General features: G+C 38.4%; 2 protein-coding genes across 2 annotated transcripts in view; one reads left to right on the plus strand and one right to left on the minus strand.

Annotated features, from left to right (window-relative positions):
* The window catches only part of GTF2F2 (general transcription factor IIF subunit 2), an 80,112-nt gene that overhangs the window by 19,865 nt on the left and 41,984 nt on the right, over positions 1 to 18,263 (plus strand). The window contains exon 6 of the mRNA XM_015630175.3: positions 16,918 to 16,999. Within this exon, the coding sequence (XP_015485661.1) occupies positions 16,918 to 16,999 (82 nt within the window). The remainder of the gene's footprint in view (positions 1 to 16,917; positions 17,000 to 18,263) is intronic.
* KCTD4 (potassium channel tetramerization domain containing 4) lies at positions 6,449 to 8,688 on the minus strand. Its single transcript, XM_015630187.1, has one exon. The coding sequence runs from the start codon at positions 8,519 to 8,521 to the stop codon at positions 7,748 to 7,750; it is 774 nt and encodes a 257-aa protein (XP_015485673.1). The 5' UTR covers positions 8,522 to 8,688; the 3' UTR covers positions 6,449 to 7,747.

Raw genomic sequence — 18,263 nt, forward strand, 5'->3', positions numbered from 1 at the left:
GCTCACATTTCTGGGTTATGTTGACCTTCTCATCAACCAAAAATCCACCTAAGGGGGCATCTGATTTGAGAGACCCCAAGCCCCAAAGCCAGGTGGACACTGGGATGCACACCCAGTAGGATAAACATACATAGCTGCACTGTCCTTAGGTTTCTTCATAGATGTCTGTTTGTGACCTCTTTACTGGAGTCATGATGATGAGCAAAGCAGACCTTTATTCTGATCCAATACTGTTACTCTCAGGCTTTATTTCCTTCTTTGTCCTGCCTGCCTTTTTTTTTTTCCCCCTCTGTTCTATGCTGCTGTTACACAGTGTCTACCAGGGATATTTAGTTAAAACTTTCTTCTTTTTAACCACAAAAATAACTTTTTTTGGGGAAAACAATTAAAGCAAAGGCAAGATCAGCTCTTCCAAGATTGTGTGTAGTCATTTATCTTTGGCTTTGGTAACTGCAGCTTCAAGAACACTGGAGGCACTAGTGCAGTTGGAGGACCTGAACTTTCTGTGTACTTGAGTCTGGAAACAGTCTAGCAAAACTCATTTTGTGCTCTTCCTGAGCTGTCAGGCTTTTCCTGCCCCAGCATCTTGCCAATAGCGGTGGTGATGCAGGAGCAGGGTGTATCTATGCTACAGCTTATTGTCCTACTCATGCAGGTTGTCTGAAGAAACTCTGTGGGCAAACCCAGAAATCATCATCTTGGTGTAGCAAGAAAAGTTATAGAAGTGGACTTTTATCATCATATGGGAAGGCATGAGATAGCCTATATGTTAGATTTCCACCCTGTTGGGAAAGAACTTTATTTGCTGTTCATTTTAGAAAATGTGTTGGAAATGTCACAAGACCTGGCAGTGCTGCAGGCCTTAGATAATGTTAGTATTGATAGGACTTCTAACCTCAAGAGTACCTTTTCCTCTCTTCAGCTGATTCTTATCAACCTGGCTGGCAGGACCTTTAATTTGTCTCTTCTGAGATTACCAGTTTCAGCACTGAGAAAATGTACTGCTTTATCTCTAATACTTGCCAAAGGCCTTAAGTAGAGAGGCAATAAATGACTGGGTTTGGTGTTACAGTTGCTTGTTCTGTTTACATTTTTTCTTGCTTAGCCCATTCATTGCTAGTTTGTTTGCTTATTTTTTCTTCCTAATTGAGAGAGTCTGTATCCACCTCTGACCTGTTCTTTTTTTTTTTTTTTCACTTCGTCTGCTCACTGTGGTACAAAATCAGGAACCTCCTAGGAGTTAACAAATAGCTTTCTGTGGAGCTGCAGCAGGAGATTTGTAGCTTGAAGTTTTCTATTAACATTTTTTAAAAAAAGTTAATTCCTCTGACTTTGGCTACAATAAAGAAAATTGCCTCTTTGAAAGCTGGCATATGAAAAGCAGAAAGAGAATTTTGTAAGATTTTTTCCCCCATTATTTGTTTATTAATTTCAGGATTATTAGACATTACTTGTCTTGTATAGCCTCAATGTTGCATTGTGTGGGCATTTTTCTTCATCATAAAACCAAGACCCTCAGCTGACACTGAGTCCCTTTCTCTTCATCTCATAGTGCTCACAGGCTCTCTCACCACACTTCTTCCTCCCTATTCTCACAGCTGCGGGAGTTCAGCACTGCAGACTTCCCTGAGCATCAGACTCCAGACTGTAGCAAGACCCTTGGAACTTCATCTTCCTTAGGCAATTCCCCAGCAAGCAGCCTTGGGTTTTTAAATCTGAATTCTCATCTCCTTGATGTGTTCCTGTTGCTGGTACAGTGCCATGCCCTTACACAGGATGCCAAATCTCTCTTCAGGAGCTGTGAGCAAGACTTTGAGCTTTGGTTAGGGCAGGTTTTCCATACCTGGAAAAAAGGTGCCACTGAAAGTTTGGTGGTGTCAAAGGGGAAAAAAAAGATGTAAAAAAAAATGTAGAAATCAAGCTTTTCACAAAACTGAAATAATGCTTGGGGTGGAACTAGTGGAATCTCCCTTTAATGCCCAGAAAATTATGGCTTTCGTGAACTGTGTGTAAACCAAGGTTATGTCCCCCAAAGTCACACCACCAGTGAACAAGGCAATGTTGTGGTAATTTTTAGCATTATCAGGAGAAGCTTACATACATTCAGAATGACTCAATTTATAGGAGTCATCTTCTAATGACTTGGTTTTGGAATCCTAGCATGTTAAGCTTGCATATCATCATGTCGTAATAGTGTTTTAAATGAGTAGCTGCTGTTTACAGCTATAATTATTGTACCAGCTTTGAACAGCACAGATAGGCTTCCTTGGGAGACTGTTGCATTAGCTGTGTGTGGTACTCCTACTATGAACATTTTTGGGAAAAGAAATCAACTGTCTAGTTCTACAGAACATTACGCAATTTCAGAAGGAAAGGCAACTGCAGTTTCTTTTTCGGAATGCTTGCTCATCCACGTTCCTCAGGTGTCATCATACATCTTCCTCCTACCTTCCCCAGTCCTTGCCACGCTGCTTGTTTTCTGGCATTTTATTGGGAATTATGATGATTTACAGAGGCACTGTTTTGAGACAATGTTCTCTGTGATATACCAATACATAGGAGTTACAGAATGCCTATTTCAAATGTAAATAAAACCCAAAATGTTATTTTTTCTGATCCTAAATTTCTTGTGCCTTACTTGCTGCATTTGTTTCAACACAGTAAATTATGCAAGCCTCTCTTCAGATAAGGATTCCTTCTTTTTTTTTAACTAGTAGTCACTTTCCTGTCAATCTACCCTGTGTTGCAGGGCAGCAGACAACGTTGGGTTTATGTAATAGTTATTTAGCAAAGATGATCCAGCCTAGGAAAATAGTATTTATTTTGTCACAGACCCAAGTGAAAATAGTATTTATTTTGTCACAGACCCAAGTGAACTTGTGCTCTTCATCCCCAATCCTGATTTATCTTTATAATGCTGCTGATTTATCAGCCAGCAGCATTAGGGCAACATGACCCTTCTACGCAAATAAAGGAATGGATTAGACACTGCTCTTACTAAATTTTATTATTTGTTGCCTGCCCTTATTCTGCTTGTATTCTAATGAGGAGTGGAGGAAGAAGATAATTTTCTTAACATCTTCTTGTCTTACTGAGTGGAAACCTTTTAATGCTTTTAAGAGGCACAATAACAATGCCACCGATTTTCTGCAAATGATGATGTAATTTTTACTTACTGTAGAAAAGAAGTGACCTGTTGTCATTTAAACAGTTGTAATAGGTACAAATGCAAAAAAATAAATAAGACATGAGTGTTTGAAAATATCAATAGTGCAATTATGAGGCTGTGAAACACTAATCAGTGAGTGAGTCAGTACTGAAGGTACAGGATTGGAGCTGCAATTTGACCTTGTTGTGCAGCCTCTGTATTTCACACCATCAAGACTAACTCCAGAAATCACATTTGACTCTAGAAGTCATTGGACAGTAGGTGGTTAGAGACTGAAGAAATACTTCAAGCAGGTATTGTATATGTTTTTCCCAGTGTTTATTCTTTCCCAGGCATCCCTGACAAAGCCCCACAGCTGGCCTGGTGAAAGGAAGGGGTGCGGTGAAACACAAATGAAAAATAATTGCATGATGGGAGAAGAGAACAAGCCAAAGGAAAAGATGTGAGGGTCAAGGATCAAAAATGGGGATTCTCCCAGACATGGGAAGTCTGTGAGTTTAGAAACATTTCCCAGTCACCAGGGAAAACAGGGCTAAAACTGGCCTTAGTCTGACATAGTGCAGCCACTTGTAGGTTTCATTTTCATATAGAAATCCATATAGTTGGTACCTATGCCTGTGTACGGACAAGTGTGATAGTCCTTGGCTTCTCCTCCACCACTGGGGAAAGATGGGCATCTAAGTGTCAGTATTTTGGTCAGTTTGGCAGCTATTTATATTTTTCCATGAGCAGTCATTCAACAAATTAATAGGGGCAAGGACATATGTAGACTATGGAATTTAGTCCTGCTTCAGTTGCCTCTGTCCTTTCTACTTGGTGACACCTTTTCTCACTTGACAAAACAGGCAGGGAGGCAAGTGGAGCTGACCAAGCCATGTAGCTCGTTAAGTGCCTCCTTGGGGAAATGAGAGGAAGTTCCTTCTTACTCCTACCAGAGCAGTTGAAGATCATCAGAAAAATTATTGATATTCATTATTGATAATTATTGATAGAGAGTAATTGGCATTCCTTCCTGATACTTGTAGGACGGTTCTGATAAGTGATCCAAGTTTGAATGAGAGAAAGGAGAATATAAATACTTTGCATTAAGTAATGTTAATGTTGTTAGAACAACTGTGGGTATTTCTGACTTAAGCACTTGATTTTGCAGCTTCCATATTGTCATAGTAGTTATTGAATATGAATTTCCAACTTTAAAGAAAAGACAGAAAAGGTAGCTGATGCATAACTGGGTATTTTTTCTGGCTCATCCTACTGTGATGGAACTCAAGTATCCACCTGACTGACTGAACATATGCAAAATATATTTGTTACAACGTTTAGTATGTTTATGGAGTAAAAAGGAAACATCATTCACAGTATTGAGGCTTTATGTGATCTTTTTGTTTATGTACCAAAGCAAGACACTTCCACTTTGAAAAATTGCTCAAGTTTATATCTAGTTTGAGGTCTCTAATTGTAGCTGATATGGCATGATTCAAGACAGTTGTGGATTTGTTTAGTCTGAATAGGGAAGAGAATTAATTTTTTTACCTCCATGTTCCTCTCTGCTGTGTAATTCAGTGCTGAGGTCCCTTTGATCAGAGGTAGCATGTAAAAATTTCAGACCCTGACACTTGGAGAAATGCATCACTGCTCATGAAAAATGGAAAAGAAACAAGATTGTGGTTAGTGTTGCAGCCGATGACTTTACATGTGTGCCATAGATGTCAGTGTTACTTACACAGAAATACACAAAAAATACACTAAAAATTATATAAGGTAATGAATCATTGAATTTTAAACAAACAAACAAATCAACCCACAATAAACCAACCAAACAACACAGGTATTTATTTTAATAATGATTAAGTGGTACATTTTTCACTTAAAAAAATCTTTTCAAGTTCTCTTTCGTAGGTTGAGATACTCTGAACCAAAAGCCTGGCAAATAAATCTTTCATGAATAGCTGTAGAATATTCTTAGAAGATGCTTCAGGTGGTTTCCATGTTACCTGTGATTATCAGCTTATGAATAACTTATATTCTGAAAGTATTTTCTACAATAAATGCAAACCCATCAAATTCTCTACTGATTTTTCCTGAAAGTCAGGCTCCAGTAAAAAAACTGGTACTGCCTTCTGATAGGGATGTGCTAACAATTGATTTCTTGGTGTTTGGCATCCTAAGAGCGCAACTGAAAGGCGAACAACCACAACATATTTTATTTAACATATATTAATTGTGTGAAATAAAAATTGGGTTTTGCTTTCCTTCTTTTCAGCTGCAATTACATTTTAATCTCAGCCAAAGACCCAGGACAAGTGAAGGTTATAATCAAAAGCATTTAAGTGCAAATGGATGATTTGACATCCCAGGAGCAACAGCCTCCTCCAGACTTTGTGCTGATGCAGGCTGTGTATTTGACAGCACTGTAAGCATGCTGCTTTTAAACTTGTGGATTCTTTATGGAGCTTTTTTAAATTGCCTTGCCACTTTATCTTGCTCGTGTAGAGAATTGTGTCTGCAAAGGGCTTTTCATGTAATTGTTGTGTGTAATTGTCTTTTGAGTTCTTGTCCTAGAAGATCAACAGGATTTTGTATTTCTTTCAGGGAGGCTTTCATATTTGCTTTTCACAGAAGTTCTACAGGTTCTTGTAAGCACAAGATTAGTGGTTAATGAGGATTTTTTTTATACATCAATTTGAAAATAGCTTGGAGGGGGAGGAGAGAAGATGTCACATGCTGGTGACATATGTAAACAATAGTATTTTACTATGTATCTTTTGTGTGTATATAATTAATGCATTTGGACAAATTCACAGAAGTTTTGGGATATATGAACAGTTCTTCAGCTTGTATGCCTGATGTAAAGTGATCTGATTTTTAAACATTAGTCTAGAATAGTTCGACTTAGAACCATATCTTTTATAGAACTACATTTTTTTATGGACTGCAAGTCTGTAACATGAAGATAGAAAACTTCATGGTTTCTAGACAGTGGATTCATTCTGATGGAGTATTCTGGAGAGATTGAATTCCCCCATTTGATAAAATTGTATTGGAATATGTCTCAGTCACTGCTGCCTAGTCTGGAGGCGTAGCACCGCTGTATTAATTCATCTCTAGTAAGGGACCTACTTAACAACACCTGTTGTATGTTAGAAGTGAAAAGAGAGTTTCATGTTGAGGGATAAGTGGACCTTGCATTTGTATTCTCAGCCTTGATACTAAGGATTGATTTGTTCCCCCTAAAGTCCAAATCACAACTGTTCTCAGCCTGTCTTGTGTTAGCTGTTATCCTTGGCTGTCACTTCTAGTATGGATTGTACTGCCTTTTGTTGACATTATTTCCTGCACAAATTCTATGTTTTGGGAGAACTATTTAGTTGGTTTTCTTCTTTATAAACATTTTACTTGAATTTTGGGTTCATGTGAGCTGTGAATGTTGATTGGTTTCAGTGTCAAACAAAGCTCAGAGTTAGTGCTGCTTCTTCTTGCCTTTTGTGATGATTTTTCAGTTTGCTTTTGTGAAGTGGCTGGTTTGTAATACTTGTATTTAAATCAGTTACAGTTGTTCTATAGAAACTGTTAAAACTTTGTTTAAAATATAAATGAAAAGATTTGATAAATAGTGGAGATGAGGAGAATGAAGGTATTTATTCCATTACTTAGAGTAAATTGTCTTTAATGCCAGCAGGTGGTCTGTTCAGAACTGATAGTACTCATTGCATTAGTAAGCCACTGTGCAAAGCAAGGGCTCTGTTCATTGCCTGTCCTTACGAGCACAAATGATTGCTAGGAAGTACTGATTGTGGCATTGTAGGATGTCATAACTGGAAACCTGTTATGCTAAACTTAGTGTCAAATACTTTTGTTACCTATTTGAGATGTATGTATGATTAGAAAATTTAACATTCAGATTGGACCCAATTCCTAAAATAAAATTAAATCTCCCCCAGCATTATTTTGTTGGCTTATGTGTTTCTGGCAATTGCTATTAGTGTAGCAATATGGTATAAATTTGGGGTGAAGTGAGTTGAAAAACCATTTAACTTAATTTTTAAGTTGGTTATTTTAAACTCTCTTGCAATCTTGTTTTTTGTAAATTCAGTACAATAGATTACCATGAACAGTAACGAACAGTCAAAATCATTTATTCCAGTTAAAATCCATTCTGAATTTGTTATAAGCAAAACATACTTTAAGCCTGCTTATTATATGAAAATACTCTCACTGCTGTTCAGCAGGGCAGTTAAGGTATATGCACGTTCATCACACAGGTACACAAATATTCAGCTAGACTCTCTGGTTGAAAGACAGCATTGAGAAAACATATTACAAAGAGCATAAAGCATTCCATCTGTGTTTACAATGTTAGCAGATAATTCTTGTTAAATTCAGGCATAAAATTTTCATTCAGCTTAAGTAAGCCAGAGATAGATGTCATTATGAGATTTACATACCATTAGCTCACATCAGTTGATTAGCAGCTGAGCTCTGTGGTACAGGGCTAGTTAGATGCATTATTTGTGATGCCAGGAGGCTGCAGCTCAAGGAGGTTTACTGGCTGCGTGCTCGTTTCCTTTGCCTTTGTGATTACTTGATAAAATGCAGTGCATCACTGTGAACAATCGACCCTCTTGAACAATCCAGACTGGTCAGCAGTCTAAATCCACATTTTAAAGCTGTCATTATAGCCTCAAATTTAAGAGTTTCCAGGGTGCAGACAAAGGTGTTGTCCTCCTTCAGTACCAATCGTGTACCGTTTTCAGACTTTATGAAGTACTTGAATTGAATGATATTTGAAGATACTGAGAACTCCTCTGGAAATCCATCCAGCCTGCTTTTGGATACCAGTACAATTCTGGATTTTATTTTTGCAATGAATTCAGGAGCATTACAAAAGATTCTAAGTCCTTGTGAACGGTCGTGGCTGTCAGTTATTTCCAGGAAAGTAGTCTCTCGAGATGCCAGCTGTTCCTTCTCCCACCTTGATTTCACTGCCTCTGAGAGTACCTTAAGCTGGAAAAATTCAGCTTCTTGTGCCAAAAGTTGATTTTCTCGAAACCCCTCTGGTAGAAGAAGTTCTCCGTTCCGTAGGAAGTTGAGGATGTGTCTGAAAAGGAGTCCATCTCTGTCTATGAAATAATGACCATCTGCATCAAATGGGCACATTATTCTTCCATTTATGATCCCCTCCAGAAAAGAATCTGGATACTTGGTTAGTGTCTGTTTTTGTGTGATATATAGATAACCACCGACATTCAGAGTAATCAGAGACGTTTTATAGTCCTTGTCTAGCTCGGAGCTTTCAGAGTTGCTGTTTTTTTCTTCGCATTCGTTTTCTCTCCTGCTTGCTTTTCTCTCCATTATTGAAGCTAGGACAACAATACAGCTATCCTGCTTTGCTCTTGTCAGCTTGCAGAGAGGATGCTTCTTGTTAAAAAGCACCTCTATTCAGCTCCAGCTCGATGTTGGAATGGAAATGCTGCTCGCATTGCTCCGACTGTCAGCTTCGGTTTGCAGTAGGTGGCGTATCAGCTGTGTGTGCAGGGAGATAGCAGGAATATGACTGTAAGAGAGAATTTGCATTTAACTGTGTAAGGGAAGAAGTGTTTAACAACTGTTTGTTTTGTTTCTTTCCTTAAAGTAGTTTGCATAGCTTAAGGAGTTCTGCACAGAAATACATACTGATATACTAAATGGCAACTTATTTTAAATATTCGAAGATGTATTGGTAGTGTCAGCTGGCCAAATCACATTTTATGGTGTTAAACAGCTTCTTTTGTGTTTCAAGGATTTTTATTTTCACAAAGCCTGTTTTTTCACATTGTTTTTTAGTACTGATTACAGTACCTGATGCATACAGCAGGACAACACAGAAACAAAAGGTGTCCCTGTGTGTATAAGGGGGGTGTCATCTGTGGAATGTGCACATGCATGTCACTCATTTATCACGCACGTGTGCAGGCAGTAAGATGTTTCCACAGAAGATACTCTGGAAGTGGTGCTAAGGACTTGTTGGTCTGACTGTTTTAAGTTTGTGGCAAAAGCTTTTATTTGCAGTCAAAGGGACTATCCTCACCACCACAAGAACAGCAGCCTGATTAGGTTTTGCTTTTTGCTTTCCTGTGTGCCATAGACAAAAACAGTTTTACAGGGAGGATTTACCATTTATATTGATGGCTTTTAAGTCACCAAGACTGTCTAGCATCAGTTTGTTCTTTCTCGATAGAAAAACTCAGCTGCCCTGTGGAACAAAGGGCTTGTGTGCTTACAGATAGCTTTGAACATCACATAACACCATAGCTTAGCAGCACTGGGGTACAGAGAGGCAGAAACATCGGCACAGCACACTGGAATATCTTCTCTCCTGTACTTTAAGCCTCCCAGCTGGGTCTTAGAAAAAGATTTCCCCTTTAAACATTTTCAGTTTGGAGAAGGAAAGGAAAAGCTCTCCACACATCTCTATGGGCGTTTCCTTGGGGAGTGGACAGATGGGAGCCACTGCATGCATTCCCCAGCACGGGTGGGAGCAAAGGCTTTCCTTGGGTTAGACCTGGAGAGATGTATTTGTCACTTTACAGGTAGATGTATCCTGCTTTGTCTGACTAGCAGTGGAAAGGCAGATTATTTTTCTGAAAATTCTTCTGCTCTAAGTATCTTATTCCTACTGTTCTCACTGTCTGTAAGGTTGTTTATTGATACCACAGAGTAATCACTAAAATATTTTATTGTTTGGTAACTGGCTCGTGGAAATAAATGTTTTTCTCTCATTCTTCTCCTTGCCAGGGTATCCTATCCCTAGCACTGATACGCTAAATTTTTCTGCTGCTATATGTGATATATTAAGCAGGTATTATTAATTAGGTTTGATTTACCAGGAATTGGTAATGCTTTTATTTTTAACTCTTTGATGCCATGGATATGTTTAACATAACTTCAGTCAAAGAGATTTCAATCAGTTTATAATTTTTAAACATTTGGACTTTTTTTCAAGATTAACTCCTTTCACTGATTACTAAGTTATTCAAGTTACTGAATTAGTAATTGAGAAAATGAAAATGCAAATTAGTTTCAAGTAAGTTTTTTTTTTCCATTACAGGAACCATCCATTCAAATGTATTTTATTGTCAAGTGATGGAAAATTCATGTAATGTGCTTAGATCGTGCATAGCTAAAATATTGAACCATGGTATTGTCTGTTAAACCTTAAAAGAATGATTGGTGGTGCTTTCATCTCACACAGTGAACTTGAATATTTTGAAGCTGAGCTAGGAACAACTGGTACAAGTGAGTAGGGATTTCCTAGGAGAGAAGAGATTTATAAAAGATAAGAAATTTTCCATGTCCAGTTAAGCTGTCTGCATTTTAATAGACAGAATTTACAGAACAGTGTGTGTTCTCTTTTCATCATCTTCTCAATGTTCTAATACTTTCAGCTGATATTTTCCACTTCAGTGAACAAGTAAGTATTCTTTGAAAGATCATGCAAAATCATTTTAGAGGTTTGTATGATAAAATATTCAAAATGGATTTGGTGTGGAAAATATACTCTGTGGAGTTCATGAATATTTACACTTAAACCTTTGAGACTTGAAAAATTTAGAGCTGCTGTAAAATTTTCATCCCCACAAACCCATGTAGCTTTATTTCACTTCTGCTGACAGTCATCTCTAACACAAAATTAAAACCTGGCATTTCTCGGCGAAAGTTTTCCACTGTCTGTGCCATATTACAAGACTTTCCCAAAAAGCTCTCATTCTTCCTGTGCACTTGGTGATACATACAGTATGGTACTGCATGTAATTTAATTGGGATGATTTCATATAACTTACTGTTTTTTGAAAGTGTAGCTATGCTGGATTTCCTTTTTCTGTCCTTTTGTCCATGCACTGACAGAACATTCAAAAGTTCATTTTGCCAAGATATGGAAGTATTTACTGTGATCAAGTTAGAGATTTTGACCATTTTTGTACTCTGAGAGTCTTTTGTGTTGTGTACCAGTGTGTGATAGCTGAGACATGCCAAGTGCATCCCAGATCTTGCTTCTCACTTGGATTGAAAAAGAGTAACGTGCTGCTGGGTGCTTTCCCATGTTGCTAGTGAACTGCCTCTGCCCTATCCAGCTGAAGTGTCCTGCTTGCCAATATGGGTTAGCAATCCTGAAGTGACTGCTGCTTCACAAATTATTAATGTCACCTGTATGCTGGGATTGCCATTGAAGTGGTGGAATTGCCATTGAATAGTGCTGGAATCCAGCAATTGAAAGGACATTGTTTTGGTTTCAGATTAAGTCAGAAAATACACCGACCACCCTTCTGCACACTTAGGAGAGTGGCTATAGTGTAGTACTCCCTTCCCAAGTTACACTTTGGGTTGCACTAGAAGGGGAATCCACAGAGATTTCCAGGTTCTCAATCAGACAAGCTGTCCTGGAGACAGTGAAAATTCAGTGCTGGTGTCTAGCAGCTACACAGAAAAACAAAGCATAGGAGGAGGGGGCTAGGCATCTACCCCTCCTTCTGCCCTACGTGTTTTCTTTTGGAAAATAACCTCACTCCCACTCACCTTCCACCCTCTTCCTGAAAGTCCTGGTCATGAGCATGCCACAGAGCTGAGAGTTCAGAACCAGAACACACTATGGAAAAGTTGATGCTTTACCAGTGGTTTAGCTTACTTGCCTATCTGGAGAACATCAGCTTTACCGACAGTCTGCTGTCAGTGAATACAACCTGGTTACAGAAAACAGCTTGATTTTTTTTATTAGAGTACAAAAGAATATGAGGAAAATTCTCAGCTACAAAGAGGGAGAGAAATTTAGAAGTGTGTTAGGAAGCCATGCTAATGCAATCTGTTAGGGTTATTGAGGCAGTTTGCTAGTCATTTAACGTCACAACATAGAAAATTGGCCAGGTTGTTGGACAATTAGATCACTCAATAGCTCCTGTCTCACAGTGTTGGTAGCATAGAAATTCTCATTTCAATAATAACTCCAGATGCTGATTAAAAGCTATTGAAGCCAAGCTCTACATCGTAATTAAAATAAAAATTTTTCAAATCAGCAAGTCTGAAAAATTTGCATTCAAGAGTTTCTAAAGGGCTGTCTAAGAAACTGTCAAAGTTGCTGTTGATAGTTTTAATAATTTTTGAGCACTGCAATTCTACAAGACTGGAAAAGCAAATGCGGTGCCAATATCTGAAAGATGAATTGGATGAGCCAGGTATTTAAATATGAAAAGGTTCTGTATGAAAAATGATAAAATATCTGGCTTGGAAATCAATCAGTTAAAAATTAAGGGAGGGTAATATAATACCAATCAATGTGGATGGAGAGAAAATGGGTCATGCAGATTTGTTTTGCCCTTTTTTTTTGTTTTAATAAGAATTTGTTCAGAAAAGCTGGTGATGCTTTTTTCTGTTAAATCCTTCAGTATGTTTCATTTGTCATTTTGTAGTAGAATATATACTGCCTTAGTTTCCCTATCATTTAGCTATACAGAACTTAACCTGCAGGCTTCAAACTGGCAAATGTGAAGCAGAAAGTTGTCACTCAGATGTTGCTGTGATTTGGTTCTTGGTCCATTTTTTTTCCAGTGAGTGATTAAGGAGGTAGTTGCTGATGGTTTTGGAGATGATACACATGAGAATGCAGTTAGTAAGGCAATACATTGCTGTTGCAGGACCATTTGGATAGCTGGTTTGGATAACGTTTCATTATCACCAAATACAGAGTTTATATGCCCAGGAATACACTGTAGACAGAACTTGCAGTACTTATGTTTGCAGGAGAGTTAGGGCAGAGGCTCTGAACTATGTATAATACATCATTGACAGCTGAGCATGAGGTCATTGTTCTGTGCAGTGGTCAGTAAAACAAACATAGAATGTATCCCTGGATGCCTTAATAAGGGAATGCTAAGTGAAGACCTGAAGAATCCTGTTCCTTAGTTGCATAACTACCAGGGAAGGATGGTGTGAGAAGGGCACCAGCTTTGAGGCAGGAGAGGTGCCACAAAATGCCTTTGGTCTGTAAGAGTAGAGCTGAGGTCTAGTGAAGGAAAGGGCTGTTCCTTCTCCGGCCAACACATGCAAAACATGCAACACTTGCAGCTGGGAAGGTTAAGTGAGCAGTGTGAGCTTACCAGGGCTTCTGACTTGGATGCTAGTATGCTGTTTTTGGCTGGGGTAGAGTTAATTTTCTTCACAGTGGCTGGTATGAGGCTGTGTTTTGGATTTGTGCTGAACACAGAGTTGAAAATACAGAGATGTTTTTGTTATTGCTGAGCAGGGATTACACAGAGCCAAGGCCTTTTCTGCTTTTTGTACTGACACACCAGTGAGGAAGTTAGGGGTGCACGGGAGGTTGGGAGGAGACACAGCCAGGAGAGGTGACCCAAACTGACCAAATGTTCCAGACCATGTGACATCATGCACAGTATATTAAGAGGGGGAAGGGGGGGCACATCTTGTCCAAGAGTGATGGCACTTGTCTTCCTGAGGAACTGTTATATGTGATATGGCCCTGTCTTTATCCCAGCCCATGAGTTTTCCTGCTTTTACCTTTCTGATTCTATCCCTGATCCTGCTAGTGGGGCAGTGAGTGGTTGTGTGGGGCTTCGTTGCTGGCTGGGGTTAAACCATGACAGCTGGGTAGCAACAGCCCATGTTCTAACAGATGAGGAGCTGGAGGCACATGTGCCCACAGCCTGTCCTTACTGCACTGTTATCTCCTTTTTCCTGCTGCCTGGGAACCATGCATCCTGAATGTGGTTGTCTTCTCCTTTTTCCCTTGGCACTGCTCACAAGGCAGAGGAGTTGGTAAGCTCCAGAACCTGACCCATGTGCTAGCAAGTCTGCCTGTGAGAGACAGTATCTCAGGAGAAACATATATGAACTGGACTTTCTCAGACCAATAAGAACGATTAAGAAGCTGAAGAATTAGCATAATGGAAGGTTCAAGAATACCTTGATTTTATTTTTATTAGGCTTGATGAAGGTGGAGACTACATAAGTACTTGGATGGGCAGAAATGCTTTCCTAGCAGGCTCTTCAGCTTAGCAGTCAATGGTCCAACAAGACAGTGGCTGGAAATCAAAGCTGAGTGCAGTCAGACTAGAAGAGTAATACATTAAAATCTCCAAGCCAGTCCATCTCTCTCTATAAAAACTACAACAATCCAACCCCTATCAGACCATCTACTGCACAATTCCAGTAAATTTCTCTCCTGCCTATTAACATTGGCTTAAATGTTTCTTCTGTATTCTGTTCTTTGATAATGATTGTCAGCAGGATTCCAAGTTGAAACTGTGTCTCCCCAGCATATCTATCATCTCACTGAGACAATAATTGAAATTGCTTTATGAATTGGCACCGGGGCACTCAGGCAGGGAGGTCAGGGTGAGCATGCATTTGGCAGCTAATGATGAACCTATGGATTCTCTGGAGGAGCCTGTCTGGAGCTGCACCAAAGAGGGCACTTTGTACCTGCCAACACAAGATGGGCGACTGAGAGCGTGAGACTCTTGGGAAAATGTCTTATTTTCCCTTCTCATCACTTACCTTAGCTAGTCTTTCAGACCTATTTATTTATTTTGTACTGTCTACTTTGAGTAGCTGTTTTTGACAGGGAACTACCACTTTAATGCCTAATTCATCCGTAACCTTCTAGGCTGATGTGACTATGGAAACATCAAGGCAGATGTGTAGCATTTGGGATATCTTTTCATTGCATCTCTGGTCCTGCAACAGTTGAAGACCGACCCAAGTCTCTGAACTTGAATTTGGTGAATGAGGTCTAATTAGGTTGCAGAAGAAATAAAAACTGTGTTCCCTCACTAAAGTCTTGCGTCCGGAGGTTTGTGTGTGTGTTTGTGTATTCTGCTAGACTCTGAGGTTGTGTTAAAATCTCGAAGAGGGTCCAGGGAAAGTGGGACATAAGCCTTGGCTTTTGCACTGTGAGTGTTCTTAGACAGCAGACAAGCTTAGCTGCAAGGCGGTGCTTGGGAGAGCCTGCACAGCCTTGTACAGGAAGTGATTGGAACATTTTGTCTGGACTTAACCGCAAAAGTCAAAAATGTCATTTCGATATTGAACAAGATGCAAATAAGAAACTGATTTAAGTATGGCAAAAATGTCTTGTGATGAGATAATGCATGAGCTTAAATTGGTTCATTTATTGAAAAGATGATTGAGAAGCAACTTGATTACAGTTTATAAGTACTTTCAAAGGGAGAAAACACCAGGTACTGAAAGGCTCTTTGCTATACTATAGAAAGTCATAAGAAGAACCAACTGCTAGAAGCTGAAGCCAAATTCTTATTAGAAATTAAGCAGCAATATTAGTACCACTTTATCCACAAATAAGTTACTAGGTTCTGTAAAGAGGAAAGACCATAAAATTTTTCTGTTCGTGATACATAGGAAGTCAGGCAAATTAGCCAAATTGTCTCTTCTGACAATTAACCAGGGAATCCACAAAATCACAAGTATTTTAAAACAAATTTTCTCTGTTTAATTCAAACCTATCTGAAAAAATGTGGCATTCTTGCTGATATCAAAGATTTAGTTGGTATCAATCCAAGAAATTTTTGTTTAAATCATTTTAAAATACATGATATCTATGCAATTGCTTCTGGCATTATTCAGAGATAACAGATGTGCAGATGTAGTAATATTTCAGCCTATAAGGTGATAGGAAACCCACAGGTGTCTCAGAGTGCGTTGGGTTACTTGGGCATCAATATTTTGTCATCTTGCGTGACATTGCCAGCAGAAGGTAACAATGACAGTGTAGTGCCCTTGGAGGGACATTTTAATACTGAGAGCTAACCAAGCCTTTAAAACTCATCCTTTCTTTCAATGCAAGGCTGAGGTGTTTGTTGAACACATATTTCACTGGCTATGCCCAAAACAGATGGATAAATTGAGATGTGCTCCTCTCACATACACACAATATGCGCTAGAACATCATAGTAAAGTGAAGAAGTTTTCCCACCATCACTTCTCTCTTCATTTCTGCATTAAGTTGCTCTTAATTTTTGGGTTTACCTACCTTTATGGTGTAGGCTGATACTGCTCTGTTAGTTATTGTTGCTTTAGGCAAAAGGTAACAAAGTGACTGTGTCACAGAGGTGAATATACAGAGGAGTATTACCTAAATACATGTATGTGGTGTCCTAGATTGCTAACTGAAAGCTTTTGCGTCTTTTCCCTGACTGTTATCATATGTTGTAGTATTACTTTTTTGCATTGTGTTCCTTTAGTGTACTTTTAAGAAAAATTATAACAAGAGAAAATGTGGTACTCTTTTTCCTGAGAATAAGAATAAAATTAGCTTTTGTTTTATCTTCCACTAATTTTGGATACTTTGATTATTAGGTTCTCTTTGTAGATTATTTTTTCATTGTCACTGGTTGTATTAATTGCCCATTTACAGAAAACTTCTTAGATAATAATCTGGGTGCAACATCTAGAGAAAGGAGTTGTAATCTCTTATTTAAAATTTGATCTCTGTGATTCATTCTTAATATGTAAAACACCTGAGGAGAAAACAAGGAAGTGTAGGGTATAGCAGCTGTGTAAATATGTTTTTCCTGCTTATTTCTTTGGTGTCTAAATAACAGAGATTTTAGAACTTGATTTGAGAACTTAGAATTATGTTATATTTAGTAAATTCTTAATTAGTAAAAAGTAGTTCAAATGTTGACCATCTTGGTGGATCTTATTTTAATATCCAGTTTTACTTTGTTTTCTTTTCATTCTAGATAAACTTGCCCTGGAAGGAATAGTGGTGCAACGTGCCGAATGCAGACCTGCAGCTAGTGAAAATTATATGAAGCTGAAAAGGTAGGAATCCTTCATGACAAATGATATGTGATATCTGACTTTGGTGCTTTTATTATTACCTTACTAGGGAAGGATGATTTCAGTATTATCATGGTCTTACACCAGATTTACACAGAATCAGAACGGATCTTGCTTTTGGAGTTGATTTACTGAGAGGGAATGGAGGCTGCTGTGGGAGTTGTATCTCCCTCTGGTTTTGTCTGGTATGATGTATGATGTCTCCCACTGTATTTGTCTGGGATGATGCAGACTTCTGCATCCCATCATAAGCAAATTTCTTACTAGAGCACATATACTGTTTCATATCTGAACATATGACTGTATTCAAATGTGTTTGAAGCTGAATTTCCTGGGGACTTAAGGAATTACATTGTTCTGCTTGGGATGCACTTCCTCAGTGTGGGTTTCTGTGGATCACCCAAGTTTAATTTCACTTTACACTGTGCCATGCTAGACAAAAAGGATTTCTGAAAAGATATTTAAAATGTCCAAAATAGGAAAGAGTTTCTGGAGAAGTGCTGTACCTAAACTGGCATGCTTCTTAGAAAAGGTAGTTACTGAAAATACCAGACTTGACATGGAAATCACAACACTCACATTTAACAGGATCATTTAGCGACTTCTGAAAATTAAAGCTAATACCTCTAGAATTTACCATGTGATTCATATATCTTACAGGTAATTAACTTGATGATGTTCTCTAGTAATCAGATTTTGGATTGCATTGTGCCTGACATTCAGTGCATCTTTATATATTTTAAGCGTGTGAGTTTTCATTAAATCACCTTTTTGTACTGTGAGTTTGTTGTGAATAGAGAAATTCAAAGCAGGAAATTTCAGGAAGAGAATTGTCCATGACTGCTTTCAGAATTGTAAAAATAAACACAGAAAATGCAGTGATGTTTTTCTCCAATGCCTGATCTGATTTCTGTGTATCATATATATTTTCAGTATCTCGTATTTTATTAACCTTCTCTGTCACCTAAATTGCTCCAGTATTTCCTTAGTGAGTTCATTCAGTTTTGACATTTTATGTTCTAGCTGTTGGCAAATTAGTACCATAAGCTTGTTCCTGTATAGTGAACTACTTCATTTCAGATGGAGTTCTGTGATTGCTGTCATGGCTTTTGTCGTCAGTAGGAAATGGAGAATGAGGCAACTATAATGTTATAGAAAAAGACTCATTTCAATCTGGCAATTTTAAATATGCATGAATATAGACTGTAATACGTATTTGCTTCATAATTGTTCTAATCACAGGTTT

The sequence above is a fragment of the Parus major genome, chromosome 1, assembly GCF_001522545.3.
Source record: "Parus major isolate Abel chromosome 1, Parus_major1.1, whole genome shotgun sequence".
NCBI lineage: Eukaryota > Metazoa > Chordata > Aves > Passeriformes > Paridae > Parus > Parus major.